This window comes from Anomaloglossus baeobatrachus, chromosome 1, assembly GCF_048569485.1.
Source record: "Anomaloglossus baeobatrachus isolate aAnoBae1 chromosome 1, aAnoBae1.hap1, whole genome shotgun sequence".
NCBI classification, from domain to species: Eukaryota; Metazoa; Chordata; class Amphibia; order Anura; family Aromobatidae; genus Anomaloglossus; species Anomaloglossus baeobatrachus.
In genome coordinates, this window is record NC_134353.1 from 753,118,489 (window position 1) to 753,131,987 (window position 13,499).

Below are 13,499 nucleotides of genomic sequence, written 5' to 3' on the forward strand. Positions count from 1 at the left end.
TCAAATATTGCTTCTTCCCTTCCAAGCCCGGGCATTTCTCTAAACATGACCCAGTATTTCACGCGCTCCCTCCGCTGCAGAGCGCTGCAAGTCGGAGCGACGCTGGGCTGTGATAAGTGGTGAAACGCCGCCCACAGCCCAGTCATTCAGGGAGACTGTGCCCTGCCTCAGTTGACGTGACATCACCGGACATCAGAGGTCATGGAGCCCAGGGGTGACCGCAATAGCGCCGCTCACAGGCACTGTTGGAAACACAAGGTATTTGAGAGAGTAACTTTGTTTCTCAACATATTAATGTGGCCAGTAATGAAAATGGATGAACCACATCTTTAAATCTGAATAGCTCCCTTAAGAAACAGGTTTTCTAAAGTTGTTGAAAAAATTAGAAATCGCTGCTAAACTTTGAACCCTTCTAACAAAATGACGTTTGAGAAATGATTCATGTAAAGTTGACATAATGGAATTGTAATTTATGAGTTTGTGTGACATAACTATCTAGTTTAACCCCTTCACAAATGGCTGATTTTTCGCTTTCCGTTTTTTTTTTCCACTTTTTTTTCCGAGACGTAACTTTATTATTTTTCAGTCAATTTGGTCCTGTGTGGGCTTATTTTTTGCGGAACGAGCTGTACTTTTTAAAAAAAACAAAAACCATATGTTTTACCATATAGTGTACTGGAAAACGGCAAAAGAATGCCAAATGCGGAAAAATTGCACTATTGTTTTTGAGATTTTATTCACTGTGTTCACTATATGGTAAAACTGATGTGTCAATGTGATGTTTCAGGTCAGTGCGAGTTCGTAGACACCAAACATGTATAGGTTTACTTTTATATAAGGGGTTAAAAAAAAATCAGAAGCTTGTCCGAAAAAAGTGGCGTAAAAGTTATGCCATATTCCGTGACCTGTAGCGTTCTCATTTTTTGGGATCTATGGCTCAGTGACGGCTTATTTTTTGCGTCTCAGGCTGCCGTTTTTAGCTGTACCATTTTTGTGCAGATGCTACGTTTTGATCGCCTGTTATTGCATTTTGCGCAAAATTTGTAGTGACCAAAAAACGTAATTTTGGCATTTGGAATTTTTTTTTTGCCGTTACGCCGTTTACTGATCAAATTAATTGATTTTATATTTTGATAAATGTGTGGGGTTTTTTTAACCCTTTAATTTTCAGTGTGGCGAAAGGGGGGTGTGTTTTGAACTTTTTAGGGTTTTTTTTTAAAACATTTTTTTTTATTATTATTTTACTAGTCCCTTTTAGTTAACTATATGGATCAGCAATCTGATCGCTCTGCCATATCAGCTGATCACAGCTACACAGCTGTAAACAGCAGATATGCTCATTTGCTGCCTCACCCAGCTCCGGGCAGGGTGAAACCGAAAGTAAGTCACGTGAACTACAGGAGTCATCACATGACCCTGTGCTACCATGACAACCACCGGAAGTCACGTGATCACGTCACGTGACTTCCGGTATCGGGCAGTGAGTAAATGTTTACCACCAATGCCGTTATAATGGCGCTAACATATTGAGAGCGCTATTTTAAGGGGTTAAACGGCACGGGCAGATAATAATTCTGCAAGTGCCTGGCAGGCACACATCTCAGCTGTGAAAATCAGCTGAGATGTGCGCTGATTGCGGCAAGCTGCTGGCAGTAACACTATGACTGCTAGGACGTAATATTACTGCCCTCGGTCGTTAAGGGCATGAAAATTAAGTTTGACAACTGCTAAATTTTCCAATTACACTTTTTTTTTTTTTTTTTTTTTTGGGGGGTTCAAATTTTCTGTTTATAAATAGAATAAACACAAATGATATCAACCTAAATTTGCCATAACATGAAGTACAATCTCAGGATCGTGAAGAAGCGTTCCAGTTTTACCACCTCATAACACTGAGATTTTGAAAATGAGGCTTGGTCAGTAATGTACAAAATGGCTATGACCGAAAGGGGTTAATGTAATTTAAAATATACGCGTTGGCATTTATTTGCATAAATGTGATTTTGGGCTGTGTATAAAGAGCTTGCCATTTCCCTGTACAACTCTTTTACGGTCTAGATTTGTGAATGGTAAAAACAACTGATGCAGAAGAAAGTGTGTATCAAAGAATCTAAACGTGTTGTTTTTTCTTTGGTTTTTTTTTTTGTTTTTTTTTTTAGTCTGTTTGCAGGCCTGATCTTTTTTTCCCAAATAGAAGACGTCCCACTAGTCCACTGCCACACTTCACTGAAAACCTCAGGGCATCCTCCAATTCTGCTCACGATCCTCAGAGTCCGGTCATGATTCCATGTGAATTCTGCGGTGTGCTGATTGAAGGGGAAGTTCTGTTTCATCATCAGGTACCTTTTGTTGTAAAGTCATTTCACTACAGATTTCTTGATTACAACCTAATAATTCAGCATGGGTAGTGTGAATTATATTCGTGAATATGCTGTTTGACTTCTGTATTTGTAAGTGTATACGGACACAATAGCAAAAGTAAATGCCGTGGAAAACTATAAAATATTGTGTGCCTGTATCCCACTGAAATGAGGTAAGAGGGATCTTGTCGTGGTCAAGAAATGTAGTAAAGTGAGGGATCTTAACTAAGAGCTGAAGGCTGGAATATGTCATAATTTAAAGGGTAATCTGTCAGCAGGTTTTTGCAATGTAATCTGAAGGCATGCTTTAACAGTTGACACAGATTTCAGCCATGCCTCTCTTATTGCACTCTGTGTTGTTGTTTACCCGCAATGTTTGTTTTAAACTTGTCAGACTTCTTTCCCTTCTGTGATCAAACAGTTCACAGTTTATAGACATTGTACATAGAGAGCCTGGTGTGGTTGGGGGCAACTTTCTCAGATCTGCACACTGCTAAATCTAGAAACTTTGATTGTCAGAACGGCTGCACCCAGTAATCTAAGTAATACATTGTTGGATTCAGGATCTCTTTGCCTACATCATGCTGTTCTCAAATGAGGTGGCAAAAACCAGAGGACAGATTTAAGTTTAAAGCGGTTAAAAACAGCAATGATAACCTTTTGAAGCTAAAACAAACATTACAGGGGTAAACCATAGCATAGACCTCTATCAAAGAGGAATCGCTGAAATCTGTGATTTTAAACTCTAGAGATTAAAAAAAAAAACTGCTGACAGATTTACCTTTAATACAATTGTATTAATAACTCTTCTAATTGCTATGTTCTGTCCTAGGTTCAGTGTGACATGGGTCCAACCTCTGAGAAGACCCCTTCACTTGCTGATCATGTCTCTGCTGAAGATGGGCACAGAAGTTACAGAGCCCCCGTAGCCTTACAAGGTTTGTTCTTCCATGTTTTTGAGAAGAAGATAATGAATGTGAAAATCCACCTAGAATTGCTTGCAGGGTGCTGCTTTATTATTTTTGTGTTTGTTATACATTACACTCTGCAGACCAGCACCTGCACTTCTATCTCACTTTGATAGAAAATAACTGAAGACCACCATTCACACCAGATAAGTCCTCAGAAGTGACCGTTTCAACCATAACGAATGGTGGTTAGCTGGATCAGCTAAGCGAACAATTGTTCTTCAACTGATTACCGAACATTGAATTTTTGTTACCATTCAACAAAAATTGATGGGCCTGTTGTATTTATTTTTTTGCTGATCATAAGTGCTGGCAGTATCATTGGCTGAATAAAAACAAACCCTGTACTTTCAATAACTTTTTAGAATAAGCTGTTCTTTTGCTGGCCGTTATATAACTTGTTTGCTGGATTTTCACTAGAGGACATTATGCAGCAGCACTGATCAGTGTAGTTCTGGGGGAAGGTAAATGATTGGAAACCTCAGGAATACCTAAGGAAAACACAGTGAAACGCACGTAATTTGCTACCTGCGGTATTTCATGATTACATTACAGTCAATGGGATAGAATACCGCAGGTACCTGTGGAAAAGAATTGACATGCACATTAATTCCACAGCGGAAATTCCACAGCAAAACCTGTTGGTGAAAAAGTGTGCGCACAGCATTTTTTTTTTTTTTTTTTTACCATAGGTTTTGCTGAAAAAGGACTGCAGCAAGGTTATGAACATTTTCTGCAGCAAAACCGCAGTAAAAACCTCAGCGTGCGCACAGGGCATTAATGTGCATGTCACTACTTTTCCGCAGGTATCGGTGATATTTTACCCCATTGACTGTAATGTAATCCTAAAATACCGCAGGGAATAACGCCGGTAGCGAATATGTGCGTTTCATTGCATTTTCCTGCGTTATTCCTGCAGTATTTTGCGTTTTTCTCGGGACATAGTGTTCATTACTACCCTGCGTTTTGCAAGAAAGTGATGTCACTAGGAGAGGAAGAGGAAATTAAGCAGAGAGTAAACACATCACACTCACACACAGACGCATACATATATAATGCACAGACACACAGAAAACAGCAACGTACGTTCGGGGCAGGTATTTGGCCAGATACTGCTCCCCCTATAAAGTCTATGGGGACCAGAATCGGGCGCAAAGGGGTAGGAGCAAGAGCTACATACTCACCGATCACCGGGCGGTTGTCACACTGCTGCCCGGCAGCTCTTTCATCTTCCAGAGTCGCTTCTCATTGGGCTCATAACATATTCACGCCTTCCCTGCTCACCGGTGGCTGTGATTGGTTGCATTCAGACAAGCACTCACGCTGAGTGACAGCTGTCTCACTGCAACCAATCACAGCCTCTGGTGGACGGGTCTATATCGTACAGTACAATAAAATAATTTAAAATAAAATGGCGTTCGGTCCCTCCCAATTTTGATACCAGCCAAGATGAAGCCTCACGGCTGAAGGCTGGTATTCTCAGGATGGGGAGCCCTACATTATGGGGAGCCCCCCAGTCTAAAAATATCAGCCAGCAGCAGCCACCCGGAATTGTCGCAGCCATTAGATGCGACAGTTCCGGGACTCTACCCGACTTATCCAAATTACCATGATGCAGTGGCAATCGGGGGTAATAAGGAGTTAATGGCAGCCGATAGCTGCCACTAAGTCTAAGATTAGTAATGGCAGAGTCTGACACGCCATGACTAATCTGTAAGTAACAGTAAATAAACACATACACTGAAAAATCCTTTATTTGAAATAAAACACAAAAAGCCCCCTCTTTCACCACTTTATTACCCTCCCCAAACACCCAGGTCCGATGTAATCCACACGAGGTCCCACGACACATGCATACTGATCCAGCGGCGTCTGAGGCTCAATGCAGCCTCATTCCGTGAGTGAAGCTGCAGGGGTATCTCCAGGTCATTTCTCACGGTCGGTGATGTTAACACATTACTGCTTGCGAGAACTTCAGGGCCTCACAAGCGGTAATAGAGTGAGGTCACCGACCGGTAGTGACCCTGCGAGAACTCAGACCTAAGGTCCCGCAGGGTCACTGCTGTATGAGAAATACTGTTGGGGGTGAGGGGGGGGGGGGGGGGGCACATACATCAGAAATTAAAAGCTGTAATATCTGCCTGTCTGGCCCTCTATGTCCCGTCTCTATGTATCTAAGAAGAAAAAGGAAATTATTTCCTTTAAACTTTCATTGCGGTTTGGGAGACTGTGGGGGTCATTTGAGTCCAGTTAATGTTTTTTTATGGTCTGAAAATTTAAGGCTGGTTTCACATCAGCAAATGACTGGATCCTGTGAAATTGACAAACGCATGATAGAGAGATCGATTTAGAGCATGCTCAGTACACCAAACAGGATCCTTCAGAAAGGATATAAGTGAACAAGCAAGATCCCCCCGCGCCCATTGAACTACATTGAACTAATGGCCGCAGTGTACAGGATCCGTTGACCTGCAGTATTTGGACGCAGGTGAAAAAACGCAACATGTTGCGTTTTTCAAAAAAGTTAAACTGTCAAACTGTTAGTCACCGGATCCAGATGGTAAAGCATATGAACGCATGTTACCGCAAGTCCATTGAAAATGCATTGGATGAAAAATGGATCCGTTTTTGCAACAAAAATCCCATTCCTGCCACATTTTATAAAACGCTGATGCCTAACATGCAACTTTGCAGTGAAGAGTTTATATATTTCTGCTGTGGAGGACAGCGTGACCCCTTCTCAGTCGTTACTTAGTGCACATTGATTTGCCTCTGTTCATAGTGTTTGTGTTTATCTGTTTTTAGTACATTTCTGACATAACTAACTTTGTGCTCCTTTTGTCTCAGCACCGAGGCGTGAAGGTACAGGGTTCTCTAGGACCCAGACCAGGGTGAACACAGGTGCCACATCCAGAATTGACGGTCTGTATCGTCCGAATAACACCCGACGCTCTCATCATGATGAAATGAGAAAAAGCAATATGGAAGAGAATGCCAGAATGATCCAAGACGATGGTTCATTAGGTACATGGGGAGCATCAAACAGGTATTGTCATTACTTTATGTATGCCCAAGTTTTTTTTTTTTTTAAATCAGATCTTTTTTTATTAAATTATTAGGGATCAATACAGAGAGTATTTCACTTTTCATATAACTGATAACAATAAACAGATAAACACATGTGATTTATAAATCAGGTTCTTTCTCTGCATGTATGTAAATATAATAATAGAGTTCTCAAATCATAGTTATATTATATAGCTTGAGCCTACAAACCTCGTGGCTCTACAAATAAACAAAACTTAAATTATGCAATAATGCCTCAGACTAACAGGAACACCTCCTCCATCAGCCGTGTCGCTCCACATCATATTGCTATACTCTCCCGCCCCTCCCTCTCCGTGCAGTCATCCATGAAACCGTTCCAGTCCTCTCTCACCTCTTCATTCAAAGTCCATTTCGCCACAGAAAAAACTAGTTTTAATTCCCTTCCTCACACATGCCATCACTGCAGGCACAACAGTAACCGGTCCAGCATTGCATCCCGAACCAGTGCACTAGAGGGTAGGCCCGGCAACTCCATCCATGGCCGCCAAATGTTGTAAAACTTTTTCAATGTTTTTCTTTTTAAATAAACTCCCCTTTCCAATCTTATGACGTTATTTAATTTGTTTTTGAGCTCTGGTAATGTTGGTGGTAGAGGGTCTAACCAGTGATATGCAAGTAGCTTTCTTGCTTGGTACAAGATACGGGCTATTCCCAGAGCTGTTGGAGAATCCGGATCCACTTCTCCTTCCCATAGACTCAACAGGCACAGGCGGGGCGACGGTGGTATTGTGATATGATATATTTGATCTATAAGTCCCAGGGTTTGGTTCCAGAAATCACCAATGTGTCCACACTCCCACATAACATGCATCAAATGGGCATCATCCTGTCCACACCTAACACACTGTGTGTTTGGTCTGAGTCCCATCTTAAATAGTAGACTGGGAGTTTTATATACCCTGTGGATGAGATATATTTGAGACAGCTTTTGGCACTCCGATACCGCCAGTTTAGGAACTTGTTCCAATATATCAGACCACTGGCCTTCCGTCAGGGGACCGACGTCTCGTTCCCATTTGCTTTTAACAAGCAATGGATGTGTTTCCAGATGGGCAGGTAGTAATTTTTTATATAGTTCCGAAATAAGACCCTTAGAGGTCTCAGATGTAAGCAGCCTATGTAATGTTTGATTATGTGTCACTGTGACCGGGTTTGTCCTCCCCTGTCTTTCCAGTGCGTGTCTCAGCTGCAAATACTGATAAAAGAAGACATGCGGAAGGTGAAACTCCGTTCTCAGTTGTTCAAAGCTTTTAAGAGTATTATTTTGTAGTACTTGTGACACTAAATGGATCCCTTCATCCTCCCATCCTCTGAACCCTACTAATTTTTCAATTTCTGGCAAGTCGGGGTTCTGCCACAGTGGCCAGAGCTCTGTAGGTCCGCTTATCCCCAAAAGAGACTTACCCCTGTCCCACACCCGGAATATCATAGCCAGTGTGGGATATCGTGCCCCATTTATCTGTCTTTGTCCCACATCCAACCGGCAACCTGGGTACTTCCATACTGATCCCTCTCTCACTATATCACCACTGGTATCATACCCTCCTTCTTTGCCCCAACCCCTCAGATGTTGCATCTGGGAGGCTATATAGTATATATATGGGTTTGGTACCGCCAGTCCTCCCTCCTCCTTTCCCCGCTGTAGCACTTCCAGTCGAATCCTAGCTTGCTTTTTCTTCCAAATAAGTTCCCGGAATATTGTATTAATTTTTACAAAAAATTCCCTACATATCCACACTGGAGAATTATGTATAAGGTATAGTAATTGTGGCATGATTACCATTTTAATTAAATTGGATCTGCCGATATTTGATAGCGGCAAACGGCACCAGGTATGCACTTTTGCTCTGAATCGCTGTAACAGGGGTTCCAGATTTAGGGCCTGGAAATCCTTCGGGATTGGGCTGACAATTACTCCCAGATATTTAAACTCCCGGACTACAGGAACTGGAATCTGTAAGTCCGAAAAGTCCCCCGGAAGGGGGTCCAACGGCATTAAAGCCGACTTGGACCAGTTGATTCGTAGACCAGACCTCTGTCCAAATTCCCGAATGATATTCATTGCCGGCAAAATCGAGGAACGTACCCTGTCTAAATATAAGAGTAGATCGTCTGCGTATAATGATATCTTTTGTTCCACGGCTCCACACCGAAATCCCTCTACCTCCCTGGATTTCCGTATTGCCACTGCCAACGGCTCCACTGCAGTCGCGAATAGCAAGGGTGAAAGCGGGCACCCCTGTCTAGTAACTCTTCCAAGAGGAAAAGACTCGGAGACCCTGCCATTAACCCTAACCTTCGCCACCGGTGAGTCATATAGCAGTTTTACCCAATTTATGAATCTATGTCCAAAGCCCATTTTCCGAAGTACAGCCCACATATATTCCCATTCAAGGCTATCGAACGCCTTAGCGGCGTCTAATGACAAAATTGCCCTTTCCCCCGGTACCTCAGAACTATGTTGAATTCCCAAATATAATTTCCTGAGATTCATAGATGTGGCTCTGCATGGAATGAATCCTGTCTGATCACTCTGCACTATAGATGAGATGACTCGGGACATCCTATTGGCGAGCACCTTGGCCAGCAATTTAATGTCTGTTTGTAGGAGAGAGATTGGGCGATACGAATCCGGGATCTCTGGATCTTTTCCGGGTTTTAATATTAAGACTATTAAGGCTTCCCTCATAGACGGCTGGAGGACCCTCTGCCTTTCAGCCTCTTCAAATACCTTAAGTAGTTTGGGTAGCAGTAAGGGTGCATACGTTTTATAAAACTCTCCAGGCAGGCCATCCGTTCCCGGAGCTTTTTCATTTTGTGTCTGGCCAAGCGCTTCCTCCAGTTCTTCCAATGAGATGTCCCGGTCCAGCAATTCCCTGTTTACATCACTCAGTGTAGGAAGAGAGAGAGCATCCAAATACTGCTCAATCTCTGTCTCCGTGAGGTCACAGTCTGATGTGTATAGCCGCATATAATACCTCTTTATTTCTCTTATTATATCCTCGCTTGCTGTTACAAAGTCACCTGATTCCGTCTTTAACCTATTTATATAAGAAGATCCTTCCTGTGCTCTAATGACTGTGGCCAGTAGGTGCCCCACGCCCTCCCCCGCCATAAAATAATTTTGTTTAAGGAAATAACGTTTATTTTCTGCCACCTACATGAGATTTTCTTTGAGTGACATCTGTGCCTTCTCTAGAGTGTGTTTAGTTTCTACTGTCGGGTTGAGCACCACCGCAGCCTCCGCATCAGATACCTCCTGAATCAGACTCTGGGTGTAACATTTGGTTTGATTTTTGCGTATGCATATTTCTCTAATATATATGCCCCTTACCACAGCTTTCATAGAGTCCCAAACTATGTGTGGTGGTGCAGAGCACTCATTAAGATGAAAGTATTCCAGAATGTTATCATATAAAGATCCCCCAATAAGCTGGATCCAGAAGGGATTAAGTTTCCAGATAGGCCTGGGCAGAGCGAGGGGGTTTCCCCATGCAAGCGTAACATGTAATGGTGAGTGATCAGATACACTTCTAGGTAGGTAGGCCACCTTTTGTGTATATGAGGCCATAAGTGCGTTTCCAATAGCCAGGTCTATCCGTGACATGGTGTGGTGGGAGCTAGAGTAACAGGAGAATTGTTTGGTTGTGGGGTGTTGGGCACGCCAAAGATCTACAAAACCCAGCTCCGTTAGCATTCTAGCAAATGAAGTCGGGGCGGCGTTCTCCGATAAGTTTCCCGAGTGTAACTTATCTAGATAGGGGATTTTAATAATTACTTACATCCCTATCAAAAGCGTTGGCACAGATTGGAAGGGAATCTAAAATAGACAATATCCTTTTTACCGGTTCGACTGAATATGGTGGAGGGATATATATCGCAACCAGAATAAATTGTATACCATACAGCATGCAAAGCAAACAGACAAATCTGCCCCCCGGGTCAATCACTGATTTGGTACATGAGAACGGGATGGATTTGTGCACCAACACACACCCCGTGCATGGGTCGAGTATGTGGAATGATATTCATGCGCGATCCATCCCTTCCTCAGCCAATGAACATTATCCCTGACCATGTGGGTCTCGGAGAGACATAAAATAAAAGTTTCTGTAGGTGAGTAAATATAGCACATCTTTTGTTCGCATCTCCGAGCCCTCTAACATTCCACGCTACAATATTTAAAGATGTCGCCATAAGCGTAGACTAAGATATGATCCGGACGGATACTTCATACCTGGAGGAGAGAGGCGTTCTCCACCGATTCTCAAAAACATTAGGTTGAGCGACACGAATTAGGCACACCACACTTCCCAAACAGATTGCATCATACAACAATAAACAAGAAAAACATGGAGAGAGATAGGGCTCCGCACACCAGTGCGCAGTGCCCCTGCCCTCAAACTCAAGTGTATCTTACACATTTCTCCCAAATAGAGAGAATCAGGGCTAAAAACACGCCCCAAGTCCATGCAGGGAGGGGGGTCCACAACTCGCTAGTGCAGCGTGTGTCCACAATGAACCGGCCGTCTCCCAACCTGGATCCTAGATGAATTTAACTGTAATGAGCTCACCAGCATAGCGTCCCAAACAAAAACAACGCCTGGCGGCAGAAAGGGAAATCTCAGGTATTCTTCCTCCTCAGGGATCTCTCATTGATATCCAGCCAAGACAATGCCGCCCCAGCCGTATCAAAAAAATGAGTCTCTCCGTTCGCAGCAATCCGCAGCTTAGCAGGGTACATCATGGAGTATGCCACTTGTAGGTTGCGCAGTCGTTTTTTGATCTCAAATTGCGCTCTTTTACGTTGCACTTCCATGGAGAAATCAGGAAATATTGATATCTTCCTCCCATCAATTGCAAGTTCTTTGATATCTCTGGCTCTGCGCAGGATAGTGTCCCTATCTTTATAGTGCAATAGTTTAATCAGAATAGGACGTGGGGGTGCTCCCGGCTGTGGGGCACGCGCAGGGACCCTGTGCGCCCTTTCAATGGTGAAGAAAGAGGATAGTATGTCTTTTCCCATGGTGTCTTTAAGCCATTTTTCAAAGAAATTCAGTGGGTCATTGCCCTCCATCCTCTCTGGGACCCCCACCAGTCGCAAATTACTTCTGCGGGAGCGATTTTCCAAATCATCCACCTTGTTTAGCAGTGTGGAGATATTTTGCGTGGCCTTTCCCAGCTCTCGTGACATTGGTGGTAATTTATCCTCTGTTGTACTCACTCTTTCCTCCAGCTCCCCCATTCTGACAGTCACCCCTTGCAGCTCACGTTTAATACAGGCCATATCTGAGGTGACAGTTCCCATCTGGCTGCTTAGAGTGGCCAATGTGTTATTGCAAGAGTTAATTGCTGCCAGAATGTCTCTCAGTATGGCCTCAGTGAAAACAGGTGTTGTTTGCTCCACATCTCACCCTCCTCCCTCTGCCAGCACAGGCCTGTGTGTCTGCATACCTTGTGCTGCTGAACATGCAAGGCCCAGGGTACTCAGTCTCACCATCGGGTATGTTTTCTCCCTGCTCCAGGGCCCGTTCAGCGCTGCCATCGGGTGCCTCGTTGCAGGTAGGCTCTGTGCCAGGGGCCACTCTGGCAAACCGCTCCAACCTGCTTGCTACTCCCACTGCTCCAGCTCGGGATGGTGTGGATGCCGGCGGCGCCATATTGGATTCTTCAGAGGCACGCTCCTGCGCGTCTGTCCCTTTTATTGCTGCTGCGGGTCGGCATATCCTGGCTGTGCTCGCTTCCCCGGGTGTTATAAGTAGTGTTGCAGCCCTCCAGGGTCGGTAGTGCCTGTCAGCAAGGCCGGTGTGCAGGATAATTCAGGATCCAGGCAGGAGCTCACCCACGCTGCTTCCTCTCTACATGAGGTCCAGGCCACGCCCCCCGTATGCCCAAGTTTTAAGGAAAAATCTGCTGTAGTTTAGATGCTGCTTTATGATAGATTCCCCCCTCCCTCCCCCTTTTGTCTTATTCACCTGATTTGGTGACTTATGTGCCTTTTAACTACATTAGGCACCAGGGCCCAGATGTATTGCTCCTTCTCCGCTCTATAGCTGCCCTCTGGACTGTTAGTTTAGTATAAAACACAAAGAAATTCTGCACATGAGGAAATTTTTGACCCTTTTTCATTTGTTTTTGTTTTTTTTAAATTTTCCACACTGTCCCAGAAATATGGGCTGTGTACTTTGTGCTGCATAATTACTGTGGAAGCCACACTCACTTGTAAAGACCCCCCCCCCCCCCCCCCCCCCCCCATCCAGAAAATCCTGGGAGCCACACCAATTTGGTTAACTCCAAAACAATTAACATTAAATATAAAGGCCCATATCTCTTGAACCCTAAGGTAGATTTAAAAAAAAAAAAAAAAAAGTGCTACTTTGCAGGAACAGGAATAATATAGGAACAGACTGCATATTTCTTTATCGTTCCTTTGGGAGACCCAGACCTTGGGTGTATGGCTTCTGCCTCCGGAGGACACACAAAGTACTACACCTAAAAGGTGTAGCTCCTCCCTCTGAGCCTATACACCCCCTGGTGAACCAGTCACAACCAGTTTTTCGCTTTGTGTTCAGGAGGCATACATCCACACATGCGTTCTCAGATGATTTTTTCCTTTTATTCCTTTTTTTGGAAGAAGATTGAAGAAATGCGGGTCCACGTCTGGACTCCCGGCATGTCCCTTCTCACCCCACTGTGTCGGTGGTGTTTGTAAGGTTGATTTCCAAGGCTGGAGCCTTACATGCCGTGCTCCTTCACCATCCCTCCTGGGCTCTGGATTGAAGTGGGAGCCAGCACGGTCTCCATGCCTGGCAGGAGACCGGTCTCCGGCCACAGCCCCTTGAGGACCCTGCTGGACCGGAGCACTCGCCCCCAGGGACCTGGCCCTGCGTCTCAGCAGCTAAGTACCTTGAGACGTTCATATGTTCGGGGTCCCTGTCATTTATTGTGGGGGGAGAGTGTGTTTACTGTGTTTTTTAGCATTTCCGGCCGGTCCTCTGGCTTTTCGCTCGAGAACCGCGCCGATGGTGCCTGCGCGTCGGCCTCGCTGCTTAAATTTAGGCCC

The 13,499-nt window shown here is 44.2% G+C and overlaps 1 protein-coding gene across 2 annotated transcripts in view; it reads left to right on the plus strand.

Annotated features, from left to right (window-relative positions):
- The window catches only part of TRAFD1 (TRAF-type zinc finger domain containing 1), a 100,263-nt gene that overhangs the window by 77,020 nt on the left and 9,744 nt on the right, over positions 1-13,499 (plus strand). For both annotated transcript variants that reach the window (XM_075323891.1, XM_075323900.1), the window contains 3 exons: positions 2,160-2,339; positions 3,193-3,298; positions 6,176-6,374. In XM_075323891.1, the coding sequence (XP_075180006.1) occupies positions 2,160-2,339; positions 3,193-3,298; positions 6,176-6,374 (485 nt within the window). The remainder of the gene's footprint in view (positions 1-2,159; positions 2,340-3,192; positions 3,299-6,175; positions 6,375-13,499) is intronic.